The sequence below is a fragment of the Neomonachus schauinslandi genome, chromosome 5 (genome assembly GCF_002201575.2).
Source record: "Neomonachus schauinslandi chromosome 5, ASM220157v2, whole genome shotgun sequence".
Lineage (NCBI taxonomy): Eukaryota > Metazoa > Chordata > Mammalia > Carnivora > Phocidae > Neomonachus > Neomonachus schauinslandi.
This window is the reverse complement of record NC_058407.1, coordinates 175,881,742-175,902,014: the sequence shown is the minus strand read 5'-3', so window position 1 is coordinate 175,902,014 and position 20,273 is coordinate 175,881,742. Positions and strand designations below refer to the sequence as shown.

The 20,273-nt window shown below is 57.7% G+C and overlaps 1 protein-coding gene across 3 annotated transcripts; it reads left to right on the top strand.

The window, feature by feature from the left end:
• Positions 1–616: 616 nt before the first annotated feature.
• Positions 617–19,604, top strand: GET4 (guided entry of tail-anchored proteins factor 4). 3 transcript variants are annotated; one of them, XM_021680262.2, is made up of 10 exons: positions 5,294–5,409; positions 5,659–5,708; positions 5,792–5,870; positions 6,219–6,300; positions 6,839–6,988; positions 12,043–12,181; positions 13,416–13,556; positions 13,666–13,741; positions 13,897–13,969; positions 18,513–19,604. In XM_021680262.2, the coding sequence occupies exons 3-10, from the start codon at positions 5,796–5,798 to the stop codon at positions 18,596–18,598; spliced, it is 822 nt and encodes a 273-aa protein (XP_021535937.1). In that variant the 5' UTR covers positions 5,294–5,409; positions 5,659–5,708; positions 5,792–5,795; the 3' UTR covers positions 18,599–19,604. The 3 variants fall into 3 exon arrangements, with proteins under 3 accessions (XP_021535935.1, XP_021535937.1, XP_044771678.1); XM_021680260.2 differs by lacking the exons at positions 5,294–5,409; positions 5,659–5,708 and adding an exon at positions 617–844; XM_044915743.1 differs by having other exon boundaries at positions 5,294–5,708.
• The last annotated feature ends 669 nt before the right edge of the window (positions 19,605–20,273 follow it).

Sequence of the window (20,273 nt, the reverse complement as noted above, 5' to 3'; positions counted from 1 at the left end):
CCGTCCCTGCCCCCGTGCCCGGAACCCGTCCGCTGCCCCCGTCCCTGTCCCTGTGCTCGTTCTTGTCCCCGTCTCCCCCCAGACCTCCAGCTCCGCGTTAACAGGCGGTTCTGTGTCCAAGCGAGCCGACGACTGCTCGTTCTCGAGCGATGACTTGTCACCCGGACTTGGACCTCTCTTTGGTCCCCAAACCCGGCCAAACAGGACCCGGCTTTAGTCACCCTCACCTCCCCAGGGCGGCCTGCGGCAGAAAGCATGAAAACATGGCTTTTATTTCAAAACCTCGGCATCCCCACCGCTGAACTAGTGGTTGCTAAGCCTCGGGCCAGCCGCCCGGGCGCACTCGTGCCGGGTAGGCCCAGCCCCCGCGCTCTGCCGTCACGTGCCGTCGCCATTGTAGCGTCAGCGTGCCCCCTACGGTCACGTGCGCGCCCATCGCGGTTCCGCCCCGCGGCCGCGAAGCCGCCCAACGCAGGCTCCGCGGGCCCGCCCCCGGTCACGTGGCCGCCCGCCGCAGGGTCTGCGGCCCCGCCCCGCGATCACGTGGCCGCCCGCCGGTGCGCCCGCCTCCAGCTGCGCGCGGCTCCTCGCGGGCCACCGTAGAGGGCGTCGGGCGGCCGCCGGGACGGAAGCCGAGAGGCGCTGTCGACCGCGCCTGCGACAGCGTCAGCCCTGCGCGGAGCGCCGGCCCGATGGCGGCGGCGGCGATGGCCGAGCAGGAGAGCGCCCGGAACGGCGCCCGGAACCGCGGCGGGGTCCAGCGCGTGGAGGGCAAGCTACGCGCCAGCGTCGAGAAGGGCGACTACTACGAGGCGCACCAAATGTACCGGACCCTCTTCTTCAGGTAGCCGCGGTGCTGCGGCCGCCGCCTTCCAGGGCTTTCCGCCGAGCCCGGCGCCCCGCCTCCGGCCGCTTCCCATTGGCCGCGCCGCGCCGCCCCGCGTCCCCGTTGGCTCGCGCTGCTGCCTGTCGCCGCGGCGGTCGGAGCAGGCGGGCGGCCGGGAGGCGGAGGATGGAGGACGCCGGCCCCGGCCCCTGCCCCTACCCCAGCCCGGCGTCTCCTCCCCGGCCTCCCTCTGCCCGACCCTCTCCCCGCTCCCCGGGCCCCGACCTGGCGTCGCCCATCCGCGGCCTCGCCTGGACCGAGCCCCGGGGTCTGCGGCCCCCGGCGGTCCGGTCGTGCGGGTGAAACGTGCTCCTGCCCCGCGGCCCCCGCGGCTCGCGCCGGAGCAGCCGTGTCCGTGAGCCCGGCGCCGCGCCTGCACCCGCGCGGTCGGGGGCTGCAGGAACGCGGGGGGCCCCGGCAGCGCGGCGAGACCCGAGGGTTGGGGCGATGCTGGGGGCCCGGCGGCGAGTCCCGGGGGCTAAGGGCGCTGGGGAGCTCCGGGGCCGCGCGGGGCTCACTGCGCGCGCCGGGGGGGGAGTGCCGCGGGGCGCGCCGAAATCAGAGGTGCTTTTTTCGTGCGGCTCCGGCGCGTCGGCAGGTGTGTGGCCTGCGGCGGTCCCCGCGTGGGCTGCGCGGTCACGGGAGCTGTGCTGTGACCTGAGTCGTCGTCGCGTGTGTGGGGCGCTCGGCGATCCTGGACGGTCCGGGCGGAGCAGTGGGGGGGTTCGCTGGGATGGGGTAGGTCTGAACGACAGGTGTAGGGGTTTAGTCCGGTCCGTGGAGGGCCTTTTCTGCCCGAACTGTTGTGGTAGGGTACTGAAGGGCCGTTGGGGCGGCCCTTTTCACCATTCAGGCCTAGACTTTGATATTGTCTGTAAGTGACAAGACGGATCAGCGTCTCCGGGGACTCTCAGGTCCTGTTCCGGCCATGCTCGGGCTCCGCGGCTTGGAGGAAGCCCGGGTAGGAGTGAGCACAGCTGGGCCGTAGGCCTCCTCCGCCTGGCAGCTTCACCAGCCAGAAGTCCGCGTGAGGGGAGCTTTTCCAGCGCTCCAGATGGGCCCGGGTGCTTGCTGTTCTCTCTATGTAGATATTTCCCCGCTGATTAATCAGCAAAACTGGATCTTCCCAAAAATAAACAATGTTTCTTTTTTGAGACAGTTTTGCCCTGTGGGACGAGCTGTGAAGAGGCAAGTGTGTCTGCCCATGTTTGGGGGTGGTGATGGAAAGCAGGCTCTCCACCCCCAGCCTTGACTTGGCTTCGGATTCCACCTGTGCTGTGTGATCTAAGACCAGCCTTGGCTTCCTCATGGGGCATCTGGGGTGCACCTACACCGCTCGGGAGTTGGGAAAAATAAATCATCTGCCATGGCCCCACTGGGGACAGAGTTAATGGTGGCATTCATGGCCATCCGTAAGGCCTGGCTGAACTAGCCTGGAGTTGTCCCTGGCTCCCAGGGTACCGTCCCTGCAGACCTGTGATTTCAGCCCCGTTGAGACCCTCCTGGGTGTGCGGCTCCTGGACGAGTCTGATGCACTGGGTTATACTAGGTTCTTGGTCTTTCTGTAAGTCGATATATGTGTCCGTATTTAAGTGTTTACGTGAAAGGTGCAGTTTGATGCATTTTGGCATGTATGTTCCCATGAAGCGACCCCCCCGCCCCCAGTCAAGATATGGAGAACATCCATCACCGAAAATTCACCGCAAAGGTTCTTTCTCTGTTCTCAGAATCCATCTCTCACACCCCTTGCCCCAGGCAGCCACTGCTCTCTGCGGCCCATAGGTTGATTTGCATTTTCTAGAATGTTTTGTAAGTGGAATCATATCCTCTTTTTGTACATCTTGAGTTTACACAGCATGATCATTTGGAGATTTACCCACGTGTGAAGTACTAGTTCATTTCTGTTGCCGAGTGGTGTTCTGTGGTGTGGATGGACCACAGCTTGTTACCTACTCACCTGTTGGCATACATTCACCAACTTGCTGTTTGTTTGTTTGTTTTAACATTCTGTTTATTTGAGAGAGAGCGTGTGCGCGCACGAGAGCACGAACAAGGGAAGGGGCAGAGGGGGGAGGAAGAAGCAGCCTCCCTGCTGAGCAGGGGTCTCAGTCCCACGACCCTGAGATCAGGTCCTGAGCCGAAGAGAGAAGCTTAACTCACCAAGCCACCCAGGTGCCCCCAAACTGCACTGTTTTAATTGTGTTTCCCAGCAGTTGAAGGAGAAGGGGGCACGCAGTCGGGCAGTGCGGTGGGTCAGACTTACTCCGTGCGAGGGCCTCAGGTGTGGGCAGTAGTTAGGGCCTGGTGGCGCGGCTGGGGGCTCTGACCACTCGGTGCTGCTGGTGCCAGTGGGTGGCCACCCAGTGTCTCAGATCTTTCTCTGCCAGGACGAGGAGGGAATGCGCTTTCCAGGCCTGTGGGTTTATTGGTGCTCGGTCCTCCTCCACCCCCTTTCTGGCTTTCATGGCTGTTTTGCGGGGTGGCCAGAGGGCCCCTTGCCCAGTATTAGGATTGTCACCTCCCGGGAGGGCCTCTGCAGCCAGCCTGCCTCCCCCTCAGGGGCCTTTCTGAGATTTGTGTGGTTTTGCCTCTTAAATGAAGAAAAATTTTTTAAAAGAGAAACTTACAGGGGCGCCTGGGTGGCTCACTTGGTTAAGCGTCTGCCTTTGGCTCGGGTCATGATCCTGGGATCCTGGGGTCCTGGGGTCGAGCCCCGTGGGGAGTCTGCTTCTCCCTCTGCTCCCCCTCCAGTCAGTTGTTGGCTGGCAGATGACACCGGCATGTGCCCACAAGGTGTGCCGAGCAGGTACCCTGCCGTTGGGGCTGCATGGATGGTGCCGGGCTGGAGGGTTCTTGCTCCATCTGCTCTCAGCGCCCCGGAGCCTTGGACCCAGATGATAAATTCCTTTCCATTCCCTGAGTTCTGCAGAAAGAAGCACGTTCATTTCTCAGGGTTGCCTTTCGCTGTTTGTTTTCGGCTTTCCTTGATCTGCAACAGGTGATTTCACCTGGATGGGAAGAGTGTTGGACAGGGCGCTTTGCCCCGCCCCCCCCCCAGGCCCCCAGGCAGGTGCTTGAAAGCAGGCCCTGTTACCCCAGGGATTTGCTGTCACCTGCTTGTTAGCAACTTCTTTTATCTGGTGTTCTGAGAGGTGGTCTCTTGCTGTGCATCAGACGGAGGAGTCCAGAGTTCTGTCCTGTCTTTTGTAAGTAGCAGCATGCTGGCAAGATTGTCACTTAGGATAAGTGCCTATACATCCATGGAAATGGCAGCATGAGGTGGTGTGCCTCCGAATACTTGTCTTTCCAGAACAGTCCGTGGCAGTGCTGGCCCCAGGTCATGTGCAGGGCGGCTCCTGGCAGGACCAGACTGGGATGAGCAGGGTTGGTGTGGGAGTAGGCTGTGTGCGTGCGCGTGCGAAGGAGAGAGAGAGAGAGGGCTCTCAAAAGCGCTGTTGCAGAAACCACAGGCTGTGCAGATGACCTGCAGGCTGGCGGTGGTTTTCTTTCTTGGGGTGCAGGTTCTTCTCTCCAGCCCCACCCCCCTACCCAGCAGATGGGGTCTTCTGTTGGGGCGTGTCTGGGCCAGCTGGGTTCCCATGTGTGACTGTGATGGGGCTGTGTTCTTCTGGGGAGTTGTCTGGTTGTGGACCCTTTTTGAAGAAAATACCTTTTCTGTGGTTAATTGAACAGCCAAGCGCTCGCATTCCCACCTGACCCGTCGGTCCGGGTGAGCTGCAGACAGGCTCCCAGGTGCGTGTGTTTGGTGTTTGCCTGTCTCGGTAGCACCTCCGTGCTGCTGCTTCAGTATCTTTAATTGGTTGTGTCTTAACTGGGAGCCACAGACTTGACTGGTTGTATTTCTTTTCTGATGATCGTGGAGTTAAATTCCAGCCAGTGAATGGAGCATCCGGCACCACCTGTGCTTAGCTCCGTGTGTGCTTTGGGAAGCCGCTTCCTGCTGTTGACTTTCTCTCCGACCCAGCTGTGCTTCGCTGAACTTGGTCTGTTGCAGACGGACCATCCCCCGGTTGTTTGTGTTGAGTTAGTTGCTGGGCTCTGGCCGCTCTGTGTTTCTGTCTCTGCAGTTCAGAAAACTGAGAAATGTGCTCAAAGTGGGAAAGTGAGTCAGGCCAGAGGGGTGGAGGGGCCCTTAGGGGGCGGGGTAAGAGGAGAGCACAGGGAGGGGGTGGGGACCGCAGTGACATCACAGTGGGTGCTGCGTGTGTGTGTGTGTGTGTGTGTGTGTCCCCCACCTGTGAGTCTCCGTCCTGGAGCTCCCGCTCTCCCAACCCCTGAGCGCAGCCTTGACCCTTGGTTCTCTGATGGCCCCCAGTGTGCCGCTGTGTCCCCCACGCAGCTCCTACCACCGGGGCAGGCCTGTGCTTCAAGGTGGAAGTCAGCCAGCCTTTCTCTGGGTCCTGCTGAAACCCTTGGGCTGCTCCAGGCCTGTTTAGGCGCAGACGACATCCGCTGCGGGCGCTGCTCTCCAATGTGGGGCACAGGTCTCCTTGTCCGCTGAGGTCCGAGCTGCTGACAGCAGGGACTCCGTGTGTACCAGGGGGACGTGGGCCATGGAGCACCCCAGCGTGGAGCCTGGACAGACTCCGAGGGGGGCAGGGTGCTGTGACCGCTGGGTGAGGTGGTGGGCCTCAGGAAACAACACACAGCTCCACTCCATCTTTGGTAGGAGGCCTGTGCGCCTGCGTGCCCGTGTACGGGATTGTTTGCTTTATGAAGCTTTCACGTTGACGCAAACGTTTTATCTTTAGCATTTAATCTCCAAACTATAGCCATTGGGCTGGGTGAACATCATCAACAGGTATGTCAGACTCTGGAGGATGTGTGTGGTGGAGCATCTGCCTAACTGGACCTAACTGGGGCTCTGCTCTCTCTCTCTCACAGATACATGTCACAGAGCAAGCACACAGAGGCGCGGGAACTCATGTGCTCAGGGGCACTGCTGTTCTTCAGCCACGGCCAAGTACGCAGGGGCCTTGTCCCCTTCCCTGCTTGGGGTGTCCCCTTCCCTGCTTGGGGCCTGCGGGTTGGAAAAGGACCTTCCAGGGAGAGGCCTTATTGTTGGCACTGGCCACAGCCAGGCGAGTGTCCTCGTGTCCCGGGGCACTGAGAGAGCTGGTGCACGTGCAGCTGGGGTCTTGGTCCTTCAGGCCGCACTGCCGAGTGAGTGCTGGGCTCAGAGTAGTGTCCTTAGCTTCGGTCCACCGTGCGTTGCTAGCTGGAAACCAGAGTGGCCGTCCAGCTTTGCCGTGGCTTCTGAGAACAAGCCAGAGCTGTTTTTGTGATTTTTATTCACTTCCATGTTTTATAGCAAAATAGTGCTGCGGACTTGTCCATGCTGGTCTTAGAGTCGCTGGAGAAGGCAGAAGTCGAGGTGGCCGATGAGCTGCTGGGTGAGGCTTTATTACTGTGCATGAGGTACCTTTTCATGTGGAATATGACACCCCTGTGCACACTCTGTGGCGGATGGTGGCCTCTGGTTTGTCTGAGAGACCTGGCTTGCCAGCCTGCCCCATGTGGTAAATGTGCAATGGGGGAGGTCCTTCTTAGGAGCTGCCCAGCCAGAAGAATGGAGGAGGGGCCTGCTCCCGGCCTCTGCATCCCAGCGTGTTACCTCCCTACCTGCCCAGGTCTTGCTCCTCTGCAGGCCAGCTCCCTGCTAGAGCCCACCCTCCCACCCAGCTCCCCGACAAAGGCTGAGCCATGAGGCCACAAAAGAGCATGTGGCTGCTGGCTCTGCAGCTGAGAGGTCGGTTGGGGGGGGTCCTGGGACCTGGGGGTGGGAGGATGCATGATGAGGACACCCCGGCATGCCAATTTCCAGGTTTTGAAGTGAAGTAATTGTTGTAGTGAACTTCTATAAGATACAGCATACAGAGCTGAGCAGTAGCGTGTTTCTTTGGGTAAGAGTCTGTGTTTGTGTTGTTTTAGAAAATCTGGCCAAACTGTTCAGTTTGATGGACCCAAATTCTCCAGAACGAGTGGCTTTTGTGTCTCGAGCCCTGAAGTGGTCCAGTGGAGGATCTGGGAAACTGGGCCACCCCCGGCTCCACCAGCTGCTGGCCCTCACCCTCTGGAAAGGTAGGCCGGGGGCACTTGTGCAGACAGCAGCTCTCAGGGGCGGGTGCGAGCCATCCCGGGGACAGCTGTCCCTTCTTATGCCCCACGCGGCTTGTATTTGTGTTAGCCGCTTTAATCAGGTGAACTCATGGGCCACAGGAGGTAAGGAGGGGAGATTTTGCTCTCCACCGGCCTGGCCCTTCCTGCCCGTGGGCCTTGACCGTACCCCCACCAGCCTCCTTTCTGGGACATCCTCCCCAGACTGGCCCTCTGATGGCACCCTGCTCTGTGTTTTCTTCACATTTATCTCAGCTTCTGAATAAGCATTTGTGGGGACTGTTCAGTCCACGAAGGGGGGATCCTGGTAGTTCCTGGGTGTGGTTCCCATCCTGAGCTCTGAGTCTTGCTCTCAGGCACAGGAAAAGGCATTTGGTTGGGTGCCCTGAACAGCGTTTGTTCAGGAGAATTTGAAGAGCTGTCTCCTACGTGGTGAGTACCTTGCAGGCGGCTCATTCACAGTGCATCAGCCTTCGTGGGGGTACGGCTGGGCAAGGGGTAGGTGAAGGGATGTGATGGTGGGCAGGTGCCTTGGTGGGAGCAGAGGGGCAGCCTCCTTCACTTGGGGGCAGCCTTCTACCAGCAATGTCTGTGACAGCAAGCTCCTCCTGGAAACAGCCTGCTTGCAGCAGGCGGCACGGTGGTCAGACAGACGGATCTGTCTCCTCCACAGTCAGCAGGCCCAGGGCGCGTTCCTGCTTGTGGTGGGCACCCGCCATGAACCCAGCACTTGTTCATGCTGGGAAGCCAGCCGTGTGAGCATCTGCGGGCAGTGGTGCTCACTCCACTGTGTGTCCCCACCCACTGTGACCCACGAGGCGGGAGGTTTCTCTATTCCCTGCGTGCTGGCACGCCAGCCCTACCCTCACCCGGGAGGGACATGACGAGAAAACGGTCAGATGTCAATTCAAAGTTGGACAGTCAAGGAAACGCTCCTTGGAGGGTGCAGTGGAATCCCTCCCCCACCCCTATCCAAGAAGCATGTGGGGCCCGAGAACTAGCAGCTGACACCTCGAGGCCGAGGCCGTCGCCATCGTGGGCTCCCTCCTCTGCTGGCGCACGTTTCCCGTGGGCGCCTTGCTCCTCCGGACTTGGCCTCAGCCCGCCGCCCTGGCCTGCCCAACTGGCATGGTCCCCGTGTATTTTCTGTCTGTCTGTCCCGCTCACAGGACACTAGTGTGCGTTCGCTGAGCTCGGTGGGGGGCCATCTGCACTCGCCAGCTTGGCAGGGGTGCCCTGGACTCCCGCCTTGTCTTCCAGGGGCGCTCAGTCTGCACGTGCAGGGGGATGGCAGCGCCTGCAGCAACCCTCTGTGATCAGCGAGCGTTGATTTGGCACCGTTACGCCCGGTCTGTGTTTGTGGGTGTGTGGGGAGATGCCAGGAAGAAAATGGGGCATGACCCAGTGTCTGTGGCAAAGAAGCAGAACTGAGGCTTCAGGAGTCCCTCAGAGCCCTCGCTGGCTAAGAGCCAGCTGTAAGGCGTGGATGTTTAACGGGACGGTTTTAAAATTCAAGAGACCGCAGTTACACGTAGTGCTTGAGGCACAAACCCCAAGTAGAGGAGCGCGGATTCCACGTCCTGTCCTGCTCTGCAGCGTCCACGGTGTCTGGAGGCTGTGCTTAGGATGTCTGCTGAGCTGTGGTGCCTGGGGCAGGCCCAGGTGGGGACCTCCGGGGAGGTATGTCCCCCGATGGGGGCGGAGCCATCTGCCGCCACGTCGGTTTGCCATCCGCAGCTCGCCGCCTCTGGGCGTGTTCGCTGCGTGTGGTGGTCCGTTATTCAGGTGTCCCTCGTTCGGTTGCGCACGTTTTACAAAGTCAGGGTTTGTGGCGGCCCTGCCTCGAGCAAGCTTGCTGGCGCCACGTTGCCAACCGCACTTGTTCACTTGGTGTCCCCGCGTCACAGTCGGTCGTTCTAGCAACAGCGCAGGCTTTTTCATTATCACTTGTTACGATGGTCTGTGACCGTGGTCTCTGATACTGTCCTGGTTTTGGGGCGCCAGGAGCTGCGTTCATGGAAGAGGGTGGATTTCACCGATAAATGTGTGTATGCTGACTGCTCTACCAACCAGCCCGTCCCACGTCTCTCCCCTTCTTCCGGCCTCCGTGTTTCCTGAGACCCAACGGTATTGAAATTGGGCCAGTTCATGACCCTACAGTGGCCTCTGTCCGAGTGAAAGGAAGAGTCCCACGTCTCTCATTTTAAGTAACACACTTCCGATGGTTCAGCTCAGTGAGGATGGCTTGTCCAAAGCTGAGGTAGGCTGAAAGCCAGGCCTCTTGTACCAAACAGCAAGTAGTGAACGCAAAGCACCCGCTCCTGAAGGACGTGACAAGGGTTAGTCCAGTGACACGTGAATGAAGGGAAAGCGAAACAGCCTTATTGCTGATACGGAGACAGTTTGAGTGGTCAGGATAGAAGATCAGCCACAAAATTCCCTCAAGGCAAAGCTTGATCCGGAGCGAGGCCTTGACTCTCCTCAGTTCCATGAAGGCTGAAGGAGGTGAGGAGGCTGCAGAACGAGGGTTTGAAGCTACCAGAGGCTGGTTGTGAGGTTTTAGGGAAGAGGTATTCGCCATAACCTAAAAGTGCACAGTGACCTAGAAGCTGCGGCAAGTGACCCTGAAGGTCTAGCTGATACCTTACTGAAGGTGTCCGCACTCGACAGATTTTCAGTGACGATGAAACAGCCTGATAGAAGAAGATGCCGTCCAGGGCTTTCAGGACTTATGTACCTAGAGAGAAGTCAACGTCTGGCTTCAAAGCTTCAAAGGACAAGCTGATTCTCTTGTCAGGGGCTAATACAGCTGGTAACGTTAAGTTGAAGCCAATGCTCATTTACCATTGAAAATCTGAAAATCTTAGGGCCCTTAAGAATTAGGCTAAATCTACTCTGCCTGTCCCGTATAAACACAACAACAAAGCCTGGATGACAGTGAATCTATTTACAACATGCTTTACTGAACAGTAAGCCCACTGTCGAGACCTACTGCTCAGAAAAAAGATTCCTTTCAAAATAGTACTGCTTGCTGACAGTGCACCTGGTCACCCAAGAGTCCTGATGGAGATGAGCAGCAAGATAAATGTTTTCATGCCTGACACAACATCCATTCTGCAGCCCAAGGATCAAGGAGTCATTTCAACCTTCAGGTCTTATTATTTAACAAATACACTCCGTAAGGCTATCGCCGCCATAGACAGTGATTCCTCTGATGGTTCTGGGAAAAGTCCATTGAACACTTCCCAGAAAGGATTCATCGTTCTAGATGTCACTGAGAACATCCATAATTTATAGGAAGAGGTCAAAATATCAGTAGTGACAGCAGTTTGATAGACATTGATTCCAAACCTCACGGACGAGTTTGAGGGGTTCAAGACTCCATGGAGGAAGTCACTGCAGATGTGGGGGAAACGGCACGAGAACTAGAATCAGCAGTGGAGCCTGAACGTGGGACCCAACTGCTGCCATCTCACACTTGAACGGACGAGGATCTGCGTCTTATGGAGGAGCAAATAAACTGGTTTCTTGAGATGGGACCCACTCCCGGTGAAGATGCTGTGACGACTGTTGAAGTGACCATATAGAATTCAGAGGATCATACGAGCTGAGCTGATAAAGCAGCAGTGGGGTGTCAGACGACTGACTCCCAGGCTGAAAGAAGTTCTCCTGTGGGTAGAATGCTATCCAACAGCATCCCACACTATAGAGAAATCCCTCATGAAAGGAAGCGTCCATCAGTGCAGCAAACGTCAGTGCTGATTTTAAGAACTTGGCATGGCCACCCTAGCCTTCAGCAGCCACCACCCTGATCAGTCAGCAGCCATCGATGACGGGGCAGACCCTCCACCAGCAAAAAAGACTGTGAATCCCTGAAAGCTCAGGTGATGTTAGCATTTCTTAGCCGTCAAGCATTTCTTACTTAAGGCGTTCATAGACATAATGCTGCCGCACACTTAACAGACGACGGTGTGGTGTCAGCATAGCTTTTATGTGCACTGGGAAGCCAGAAAGTTTGACCTGCTTTGTCGCAGAACTTGCTTTGTTGTGGTGGTCTGGAACCGGGCCCACAGTATGCCCGAGCTGCGCCTGGGTGTGACAGAGCACATGGGTGTCGTTTTGCCCAATTTCTCTTCTCATAGGATGCCCTAAAACCAAAAGCTTATTCTAGGGGGTCTGAGGGAGAGAGGAGAGACCGCACAGGTACGCAAAGAAATGCTGACTTCAAATTGTTGTGCATTCCTGAAGGCGGCACGCGGGGCCCTGAGAGCTGGTGTACCCAGTAGAAGGTGGCAGGCAGCAGAGGCCGGGGCCTGAGCCCTGGAAAGGCATGGGAACCAGGTGGCTTGTGAGCAGTGATCCCGTTTGCTCCGGGAGACGGACCAGGGTGTGGGGAGGTGGTCTGGGAGGTGGCTCGGCCTAGGCTGGGTCTCTGCCTCGGCACAGCTGCCGCCCTGGGCGTCCTGTGCTCTGTCAGATGCTGAGCACACCCACTTAGCTGTGGCAGCCGGAAAAGGAGGGGCTGGGGTGTTGAGTCCTCAGTGTGGAGGGGGAGGGGGGGAGCAGGTAGATTTTTCAGTGATGAGTGGGGACAGTAGGTTTACAGCCTGAGTCACTTACTGATGTTGAGAAGATTGGGATTTGGGTCATTTTTTTTTTTAAAGATTTTATTTATTTATTTGACAGAGAACACAAGTAGGCAGAGGGAGAGGGAGGAGCAGGCTCCCCGCTGAGCAGGGAGCCCGATGCGGGACTCGATCCCAGGACCCTGGGATCATGACCTGAGCCGAAGGCAGACGCTTAACCGACCGAGCCACCCAGGCGCCCGGATTTGGGTCATTTTTTAAAAAACAGAAACGCTGAGTGCTGGAGCAGACCGGCACTGTGGTGCTGTTAGCCCGAGAGCTTCCTGCGTTGCGGAACTCGACGCGCTGGGAGCCCCGTGTGCGGGCAGGAGGGGGGGGGCAGGAGGCGCGCTGGCGCGTGCATGTGCACCACTGTCCCCCTTCCCTCCGTAGAGCAGAACTACTGTGAGTCCCGGTACCACTTCCTGCACTCTGCGGACGGCGAAGGCTGCGCCCACATGCTGGTGGAGTACTCGACCTCCAGGGGCTTCCGCAGCGAGGTGGACATGTTCGTGGCCCAGGCTGTGCTACAGTAGGTACCCACTCTCGCTCGGCCCCAGCCGGGCCGCGTGGCCGTCCGGGTCCGCCCCGCGACCCTGCTGCAGACCTCTCGGCTCGGGGCATGCCGTCCCTCCCCGCTCTGCCAGGCGGCTGCGGAAGTGAGTGTCTGTCCGGAATTGGTGTTCTGCTGTGACTCCCCAGTGTCTGTTTTCCCACGGCACCTCTTCGAGGTTTTTGGCTTTCTTAGCGTCAGGCCACTGTTTCTTATAGGGCATGTGTATTTAATAAATTCCACGAGGTGTCTTGGAATGGGGACCGCACGTGCTTTTGAAGCGTTTCCAGGGCTGCGCCTGGCTTCCCGGACGTCTCGAGCGTGCGTCCCCGCCCCGTCAGGCCTCCTTGCTTCCTCCTCCCCGTTTCCTCCTCCCCGTCCGTGCCGCAGCAGGCCTGGGTGGTGCTGGTGCGCACGGCACACAGGAGGGGTCAGCGGCCCGCACCGCCCGCCCGAGCTCCGGGCGTCTCCCGCGTGTGCTCCTCCCGCAGACACACACCAGTTTGGTGGCCGGGCATCGGGATAGGAAATGTCTTAGGAATTTGAAGGGGTTGGGGTCACAGAACGCTCACTGTATGCCCTCGACAGCACCTCAGAGCTTCCGCGCTCTGCAACTCACAGACAGACGTTTCTTCGACCCCAGCGCTCCCTGCCCCGGGCTGTGGGGTGTATGGTGCACAGAGTCCCTGGGCCAGACGGGATCATGTGCAACCACCTCACGCCTTCCCATTGGTCCCTCCCTATAGCTTAACAAGGTGGAGGCCCCCAGTGCAGATAGTCCAGCTGTGGAGACGCCCCCCTGGGGCAGAGAAAAGCCTGTCCCCCGCCCGGCACAGCACCCGGGGCCTGCGGCCTCGTTCCCACGGACCCCTGGGCTGACTGCTCACGTAGGCAGGGGCCTGACAGGTGCAAACAGGCTGTAGTCGTGACAACTCCCTGCAGTGTCCGAGCTCTGCTGCCCTTGGACACTGTCACCTTCTGAAGCTTCATCTCTTCACCCGTCAACTGTGGCGATCAGGAGGTGCCCTGCTCACGGGGGGCAGCTTGTCTGAGCACCGAGCCTGGCCCGGCGGGTCCTCGGTTTGCCGGAGCTGTGGGACGGGACAGCTTTCTGTGCCCCCGAGGCATCCCGTGTGCCGTGCTCACCTGAGCACCTGTAGAAATGCCGCTGTGTGCTGTATCAGTCGCCCACTTACTAGGGTGTTGCTTCCAGGTTTCTCTGTTTAAAAAACAAAAACAGCGCGTCGGTGGTGTTCACGACATACACACAGAAGCACCCGTCCATCGAGAACGGCCCTCCGTTCGTACAGCCTCTGCTCAACTTCATCTGGTTTCTGCTGTTGGCTGTAGACGGGTGAGTCTCCAATGTGTGTTTGGGGGGGGTTGCACGTGTGCTTTTCTTGTTCGGCTCTCCATGATTTTCGCGTGGAAACAGAGTTGGGCCCGCTGTTCTCCTGTTTCAGAGGCAAACTGACCGTATTCACGGTGTTGTGTGAGCAGTACCAGCCGTCCCTGCGGCGGGACCCGATGTACAACGAGGTGAGAGGCTGGGGGCAGCAGCCAGAGAGCAAGAGAAGTCCTCCGTCCCCGGGCGGCCCTCGGGAACGGGACGGGCCCCGAAAGGAGCGTGGGGGAGGTCTTGCGCATGGGGCGTGTTCTGGCTCCACGGTGACCCCACGCCCCTCCTCTTCCAGTACCTCGACAGGATAGGACAGCTCTTCTTCGGTGTGCCGCCCAAGCAGACTTCTTCCTACGGGGGCTTGCTAGGTAAGGCTGGAGCAGGGGGTGCCTGCGGGGTGGGAGCAGAGCGGCATGGCCGCCTCACACCCTGGCCTCCCCCGGGGCGCTCTCTCCACTGCCCGGCTTGTGGTGGCGCTCTCCCGAGGCTCCGTGTCTCTGGCTGGCCTTGAGGTCCTTCTCCAGCAGATTCCCAAACATGCCTGAGAGGGTCCTGTTTGCCCTAGGGCTTCTCTCTCCTTTGGCCATAGAATCAAGGGGGATTTTTTTTTTTTTTCTGGTAAAATACACATATCCCAAAATTTGCTGTTTAATCATTTCTCAGTGTCCAGTTCAGGGGCACCGTCCCCCCGTCCACCTCCAGAACGTTCCATCCCGCACACGGAGACCCTGTCCCCGTGACGCACGGACCCCCACCTGCTCCCCCAGCCCTGGCCCCGCCGTCTGCCCTCTGTGTCCGTGAGTCTGACGACTCCAGGACCTTGTGGGAGTGGGGTCCCCGTGCGTGTCCTTCCGTGTCTGGCTCGTCCCCGTGGGGGCAGAGGGGTTCCTTCCTTTAGAAGGCCGGGTCATACCCTGTGGTGTGGACGAACCACACTGTGTTCGTCCATTCCTCTGTGGTGCACCCCATAATGCTGCTGTAAATGTGGGGGCATGTGCATCTGCTTGAGCCCCTGCATCCAGTGCTTTGGGTAATATACCCTGAGGTGGGATTGCTGGGTCACGTCGAAATTTGGTTTAACTTGTGAGATGCTGCCAGACTGCCTTCCACAGCGGCAGCCCCGTTTCCCATCCCGCCAGCCGTGCACAGGGTTCCAGTTTCTCCGTGTCCTCGCCCGCGTTTGCTGTTGTCTGTGCCTCAGTAGTGGGTGTGAGGGTCTCACCGTGGCTCTGATTCACATCGCCCTGACGGTTAGTGATGTTGAGCGTCTTTTCTTGTGCTTATTGGTCATTTGCATGTCTCTGTGTCCATTCAAGTCATGTGCCTATTTTTGAATCAGGTTGGTGATTTCTCTATACTGGATACTAATCCCTCATCAGATATAAAATTCCTGAACATTTTTTCCAATTCTGTGGATTGCCTCTTTTTTTTTTTTAAAGACTATTTTTTAAAAGTTTCAGTGGGGCATTTGAGTGGTACAGTCGGTTGAGCATCCAGCTCTTGGTTTCAGCTCAGGTCATGATCTCAGGGTCCTGACATTGAACTCCATGTTGGACTCCACGCTCAGCATGGAGTCTGCTTGGGGATTCTCTGCCTCTCGCCCTGCTCGTGTGCACTCTTTCTAAAATAAATACATTTTTTAAAAAGTAAGTAAAAGCAGTTTTAGCTTCACAGCAAGATAAAGAGGAAGGTATGGAGAATATCCGTTTCCGTCCATGCTCCCCCACAGCTGTTACCGGCGCCCCCGTCAGAGTGGTGACTTTGTTAGAATTGATGAACTTACGTGGACACCGGAAGTTCATGGTTTACGTTGGGGTTACTTCTGATGTCATACGTGTACAGTTTTAGACACACGTGTCCACCATTAGAAAGAGTCCTACAGAGTGGTTTCTGCCCTGAAAACCCTGTGCTCAGCCTGCTCACCCCTCCCCACACTCCACTGCCTTTTCTCTCTGTAGGTGCTTCTGATGCGCGGAATTTTAAATTTCCATGAAGTCCAGTATATCTGTCTCTCCTCCACTGCTCATGCCTTTGGTGTCCCATCCATAATGTCCTCGTCTGGCCCAGTGTGGTGAAGCTTTTGCCCCGTGTCGTCTTCTAAGAGTTCTGCTGTTCTCAGGTTTACATTGAGGTCCTTGATCCATTTAGAGGGTTTTGTTACATGGTGTGAGGTGTAGGGGTCCAGCGTCCTTTTCGAGGACGTCCAGTGTCCTGGCATCATTGGCTGAAGAGACTGTCCTTCCCCCTGAGTGGTCTTGAAGCCCTTGTCAGAGCTGGTTTGACCCCTCTGCCTGTGGGCTTATTTCTGGCCTCTGTGTTCTGTTCGGTGGGTCTCTGTGTGCCCACACCACACTGCTGTGCTCACTCTGGAGTAAGTTTTGAAATCAGGAAATGCGATCCCTCCGGTTTTGTTCTTTTTCAAGATCGTTTTGGCTGTTTGGGTCCATTGCAATTCCATATACATTTTAGGATGAGCTTTTCTTGCAAACAAGACATTGGATTTTGACAGGGACTGCATTGAATCTGTGGATGGCAGTGGGTGGCACTGGTCTTTGCAGCGTGTCAAGTCCTCCAATCCACAGACTTGGGAAGTGCTTCCATTTATTTATGACTTTAATCTCTTTCCCCGGTGGCCTGTGGTTTTCATTCATGAGTCCTTCATCTCCCTGGTTAAGGTTAGTGCCTAAGTATTTTCTTCTTTTTGATGCTGTTGTAAATGGAACGTTTTTATAATTTCTTTTTCAGATTGTTCGTTGCTGGCGTAAAGAAACGCAACTGATTGTCACGTGCTGACTTTGTATCCCATCACTTTGCTGAATTCACTTACTCTGACAGCTCTTTTGTGGAGTCTGTAGGGTTTTCTGCATATAAGACCATGTCGTACGCAAACAGATCGTTTTGCTCCCTCCTCCCCACTGTAGATGCCTCTTCCCTCGTCCTCATGCCTGGTTGCTGTGGCCGGGGCTGCCAGTACCGTGCAGACTGGAGGTGGTGAGGGCAGGCACCCTCCCCTTGCTCCCCCTCCTCCTCGAGGAGGAGTTGGCAGTCTCCCACCACCGAGGATTACGGTTGCCGTGGGGTTTTCAGAGACGGCGGGTACTGTGGGGCAGCAGTCCCTCCTGTTCCTGGCTTGTTGAGCGCTTTTACGAGAGCGTCGCGTTTGGTCAAGTGCTGTTCCTGCAGCGGTTGAGATAGATGATCGTGTGGGCTTCCCCTCGTTCTGCTGACGACTGGCGGGTTCTCACGGGGAGCCCTCTGTGCTTTCCACGAATAAAGCGCTTGTTGTGGTGCATCGTCCTTAATGTGCTGCCGAGTCCTGTTTTCCAGTGGTCTGTGTTCACAAGGGATACTGGTCTGTGATCTTCTCGGAGTATCTCTGGGGTTCTGCTGGCCGCGTTGGATGAGTTAGGAAGCGCTCCCTCCCCCTCAATTCTTTTGGAAAAGTTTGGGAAGGATTGGTGTTGGTTATTAAGTGTTGAGTAGAATTCACCAGGAAAGCCATCAGGGCCAGGGCTGTTCTTTGTTGGGAATTTTTGATGATGGATCCAGTCTCCTTACTTGTTACTGGTCTGTTCAGATGGTCCACTTCTTCATGGTTTAGTTTTGGTGGGTGTTGGAGGCCAGGCCTCTGCCCCTCATCTGCCTAGCCTGGCAACATGGTGTGGCCTTCCCCGCGGTTTTGTACGGACTTCTTCCCTCCGCCAGCCAACGGCCAGTTTAGTCCTTCATCTGAATGTGGATTTTGTGAGCCTGAATGTGGTGGGATTTTTGAGTAGATGCTGCTTCACAGAGTTCATCGTTCACCCGCACGTACTTAAACCGGTCTTGCCGTTGAGAGGTCTCATGCGGCCAGGCAGCATCGAGGCTTCCCTCCTCAGCTTCCTTCTGGAAGTGACGTCACAGAATCACAGGTGGCTGATCTACGTAAGGGATATATGTCCCCCACGCTGATTGCACCGTATTCCTGCCGGAGCTGACGTGGCCCCCAGGTGACAGGCTCAGGTGGGCGCTTGTCCCACAAAGCTTGGCGGTGCTGCTCACGCCCTACTGCCCAAATCCAGGTGGGCACCCTGCCTCGTGGGCCCCGCAGGGTTGGCCTGGCTGGGCGTTTGCGTCCTTTGAGCCATAACCATGCTCTGTGGAAAGGTCTTTTGTCTGAGATGATTTTGAAGGTTGCTATACACAGTTGGACTTTCTACTTGAAAACTGTGTCTGGATTTGTCTCGTGGAAGGTACTCCCGCCGTATCCGGGCCTGGGTGGGGCTGCGTGCATCTGAAGCCGAGGTGGGGTTTGTGTGGATTGGCGTCTCTTGGGCGTGACATCCCACCCTCAAGCCTCCCCACGGGTGTCCTGACGCTTGGTGCCCGTTCATTTCCCACCAGAACTTCAGACTTGCCCCTTCCGGCACCCGGGCTTCTGGTGGCCTGTTCGTTGGACCTGATTTCACATGCCCGAGTCTGTCCAGACAGCGTTGTTCTTTCCATGGTGGTTTGGCTTCAGGGGACCCTCTGATCTCCTGAGTTTGCAGCAAATCGTTGTTCTCTGAATAAACGTGTCAGTGGTAGCAGCCCTGGGGGGGACGGTGGTCACCATTTCCGCATGTGAACGCGTCCTCACCTCTTTGTGATGTCCCCGTGTGATGTGCACTTGTGTGCCCGCTCGACGGTGACCTCCCCGCGACGTTCTGCTGACGATCCTCCGGGGCTGTCAGGCTGCCGTGCTATGTCCCCCGGATGGGCCCTCGGGGTCTTTCGCCGGCTGCCAGGGCCTTGCAGTCACGCTGAGTGTTCCCAGAGACTCGGGGGGGCCCCGGGAACATGGCACCATGGAAGGTGGGGTTCCCCGGGCAGGGGGTGCTGCTGACCGCGTGCAGCCGCCGTGCCCCTGACGGCCCCTGCGTTTACTTCCAGGGAACCTTCTGAGCAGCCTCATGGGCACCTCGGAGCAGGAGGGCGAGGACAGTCAGGACGACAGCAGCCCCATTGAGCTCGACTGACCCTGCCCGCCTGGCCTGCATGAAGACGCCCTGACCCCGGGCCCTCACACCCGGGGCTCCCGTTGTGAGGCGATGGCGGCCGCCCGTGAGCCCGTGAGCTCGCCCGGGGCTGCGGCTGGGCCGGCTGGGCTGCACCTGCACCTTCAGACTGACCCACAATAAAGCACAGGCCTTGCCGCGCTACCACCCTTTCCCTGTCCTTTGTGTCTGGTTTGCTTTGGGAGACGACCCGGCGGCGGCGCAGGCCCGCAGGCCCGACCCTGTCGAAGATGGTGTGGGGGGCGGCCGCCAGTGGCCCGGAGAGCATCTGGGCAGCCGCTCTGGGCGGCACCGTGAGGCCGCGGCCATTTGGGATCAGGAGTCCTTTCCACGTTTCGTAATGCAGTATTTATTTTCATTGGGTGATTGGTTCCTTTGACCTGGCATTGTAGGTTTTAACCAAATAACCAGGAGTGAGCAGATCTGCCCTTTCTCACGCTATACCAGATGTTCCCAGAGCAATGACGAGAGGGGAAACACTTTATTTTTTCACAATTAAATAAGAGTTGTAGATTAATACACAGTGATCATGCATGGGAAGGAGTTGAGATACACACTTTTATTGACTGTAAAATGGAATTTAAAGGAAGGTTTGTGTTACTTGTTGAGTTGAAATAAATCCTTTATACTGGGCTTTGCAGCGCTCGTCCTTTCTGAGTGAGCTCCTGGGGCCGGCGGGCGGGAGCGGTTGCCGAGACCAGTGGTGGCCGGGTCTGTGCGCGCTGTGCCCGCAGGGGGCGCTGTGGACGGCCACGAGCGGCCAGTGTCGGGAAGGTCTTGTGATTCGTGTGTAACTACGTGGTGGTTTCTTTAAATGTGAGAAACCAAATCCAGTGGGGTCCTGCCTTGTCACAGGTTCTGCGTGCAGGCCACGGGGTGGGGGAAGGAGAGCGCTGAGCCCCCCCACAAACTACCCACCGGGGCTCTCTGTGGAGGGTGGTGGTGGAGGGAGTCCTCGCAAGGGGCAGGCCCCACGCCTGCGACGGACCCCCGGCTTGTGCCGTGATGCTTGTTCTGAAACCACAATAATGCATCCGGCACAGTCAGTTCAGTGGGAGGGACGTCGGAGCAGAACGTGGGTTTTTCTGTGGAATTTCGCCCCACACTAAGTAGATGAGCCCAGACCGCGCACACCTCCCGGCGTCCCTCCGCACTCCCCTCATGGTGGCAGCGTCTGTCTCGTCCTCAGCACGTGGAGACCCCCCTCCCGGGTGGGGGACAGCTTTGCAGCCGTGCACCTGACCCCGCTTTTCCTGTGAGCGCTGCCACTTTTTTCATGCAGTTGTGAATGGCACTGTCATTTTCTGGGAACGCGGCCTCCCGTTCGTAGCATGCGGGCCGTGGGTTGCCCACGTCTCCACTGTGCGGAGGTGTGTGAGGTAAGCACCGTGACCACCCTTTGCGGGCCATGAGCTCCTGACCTCGTTGGAGAACTCCCACCAGTGGTAAAACGTTCTGGTGTTTCTTTTTAACATGTTATTGTCTTGGGCACGACGCCCTTGCGTCTGGTCAAGACGGCCTAGAAGACCAGTCCCGGAGAATGCGTGGCTGGGGCTGCTCCCCGGATGGGGATGGGGAGGGGGAGTCCTGGGGGGCCTCTATCTTTTCATTTCCACCCAGGATGAGAAACCCGCCC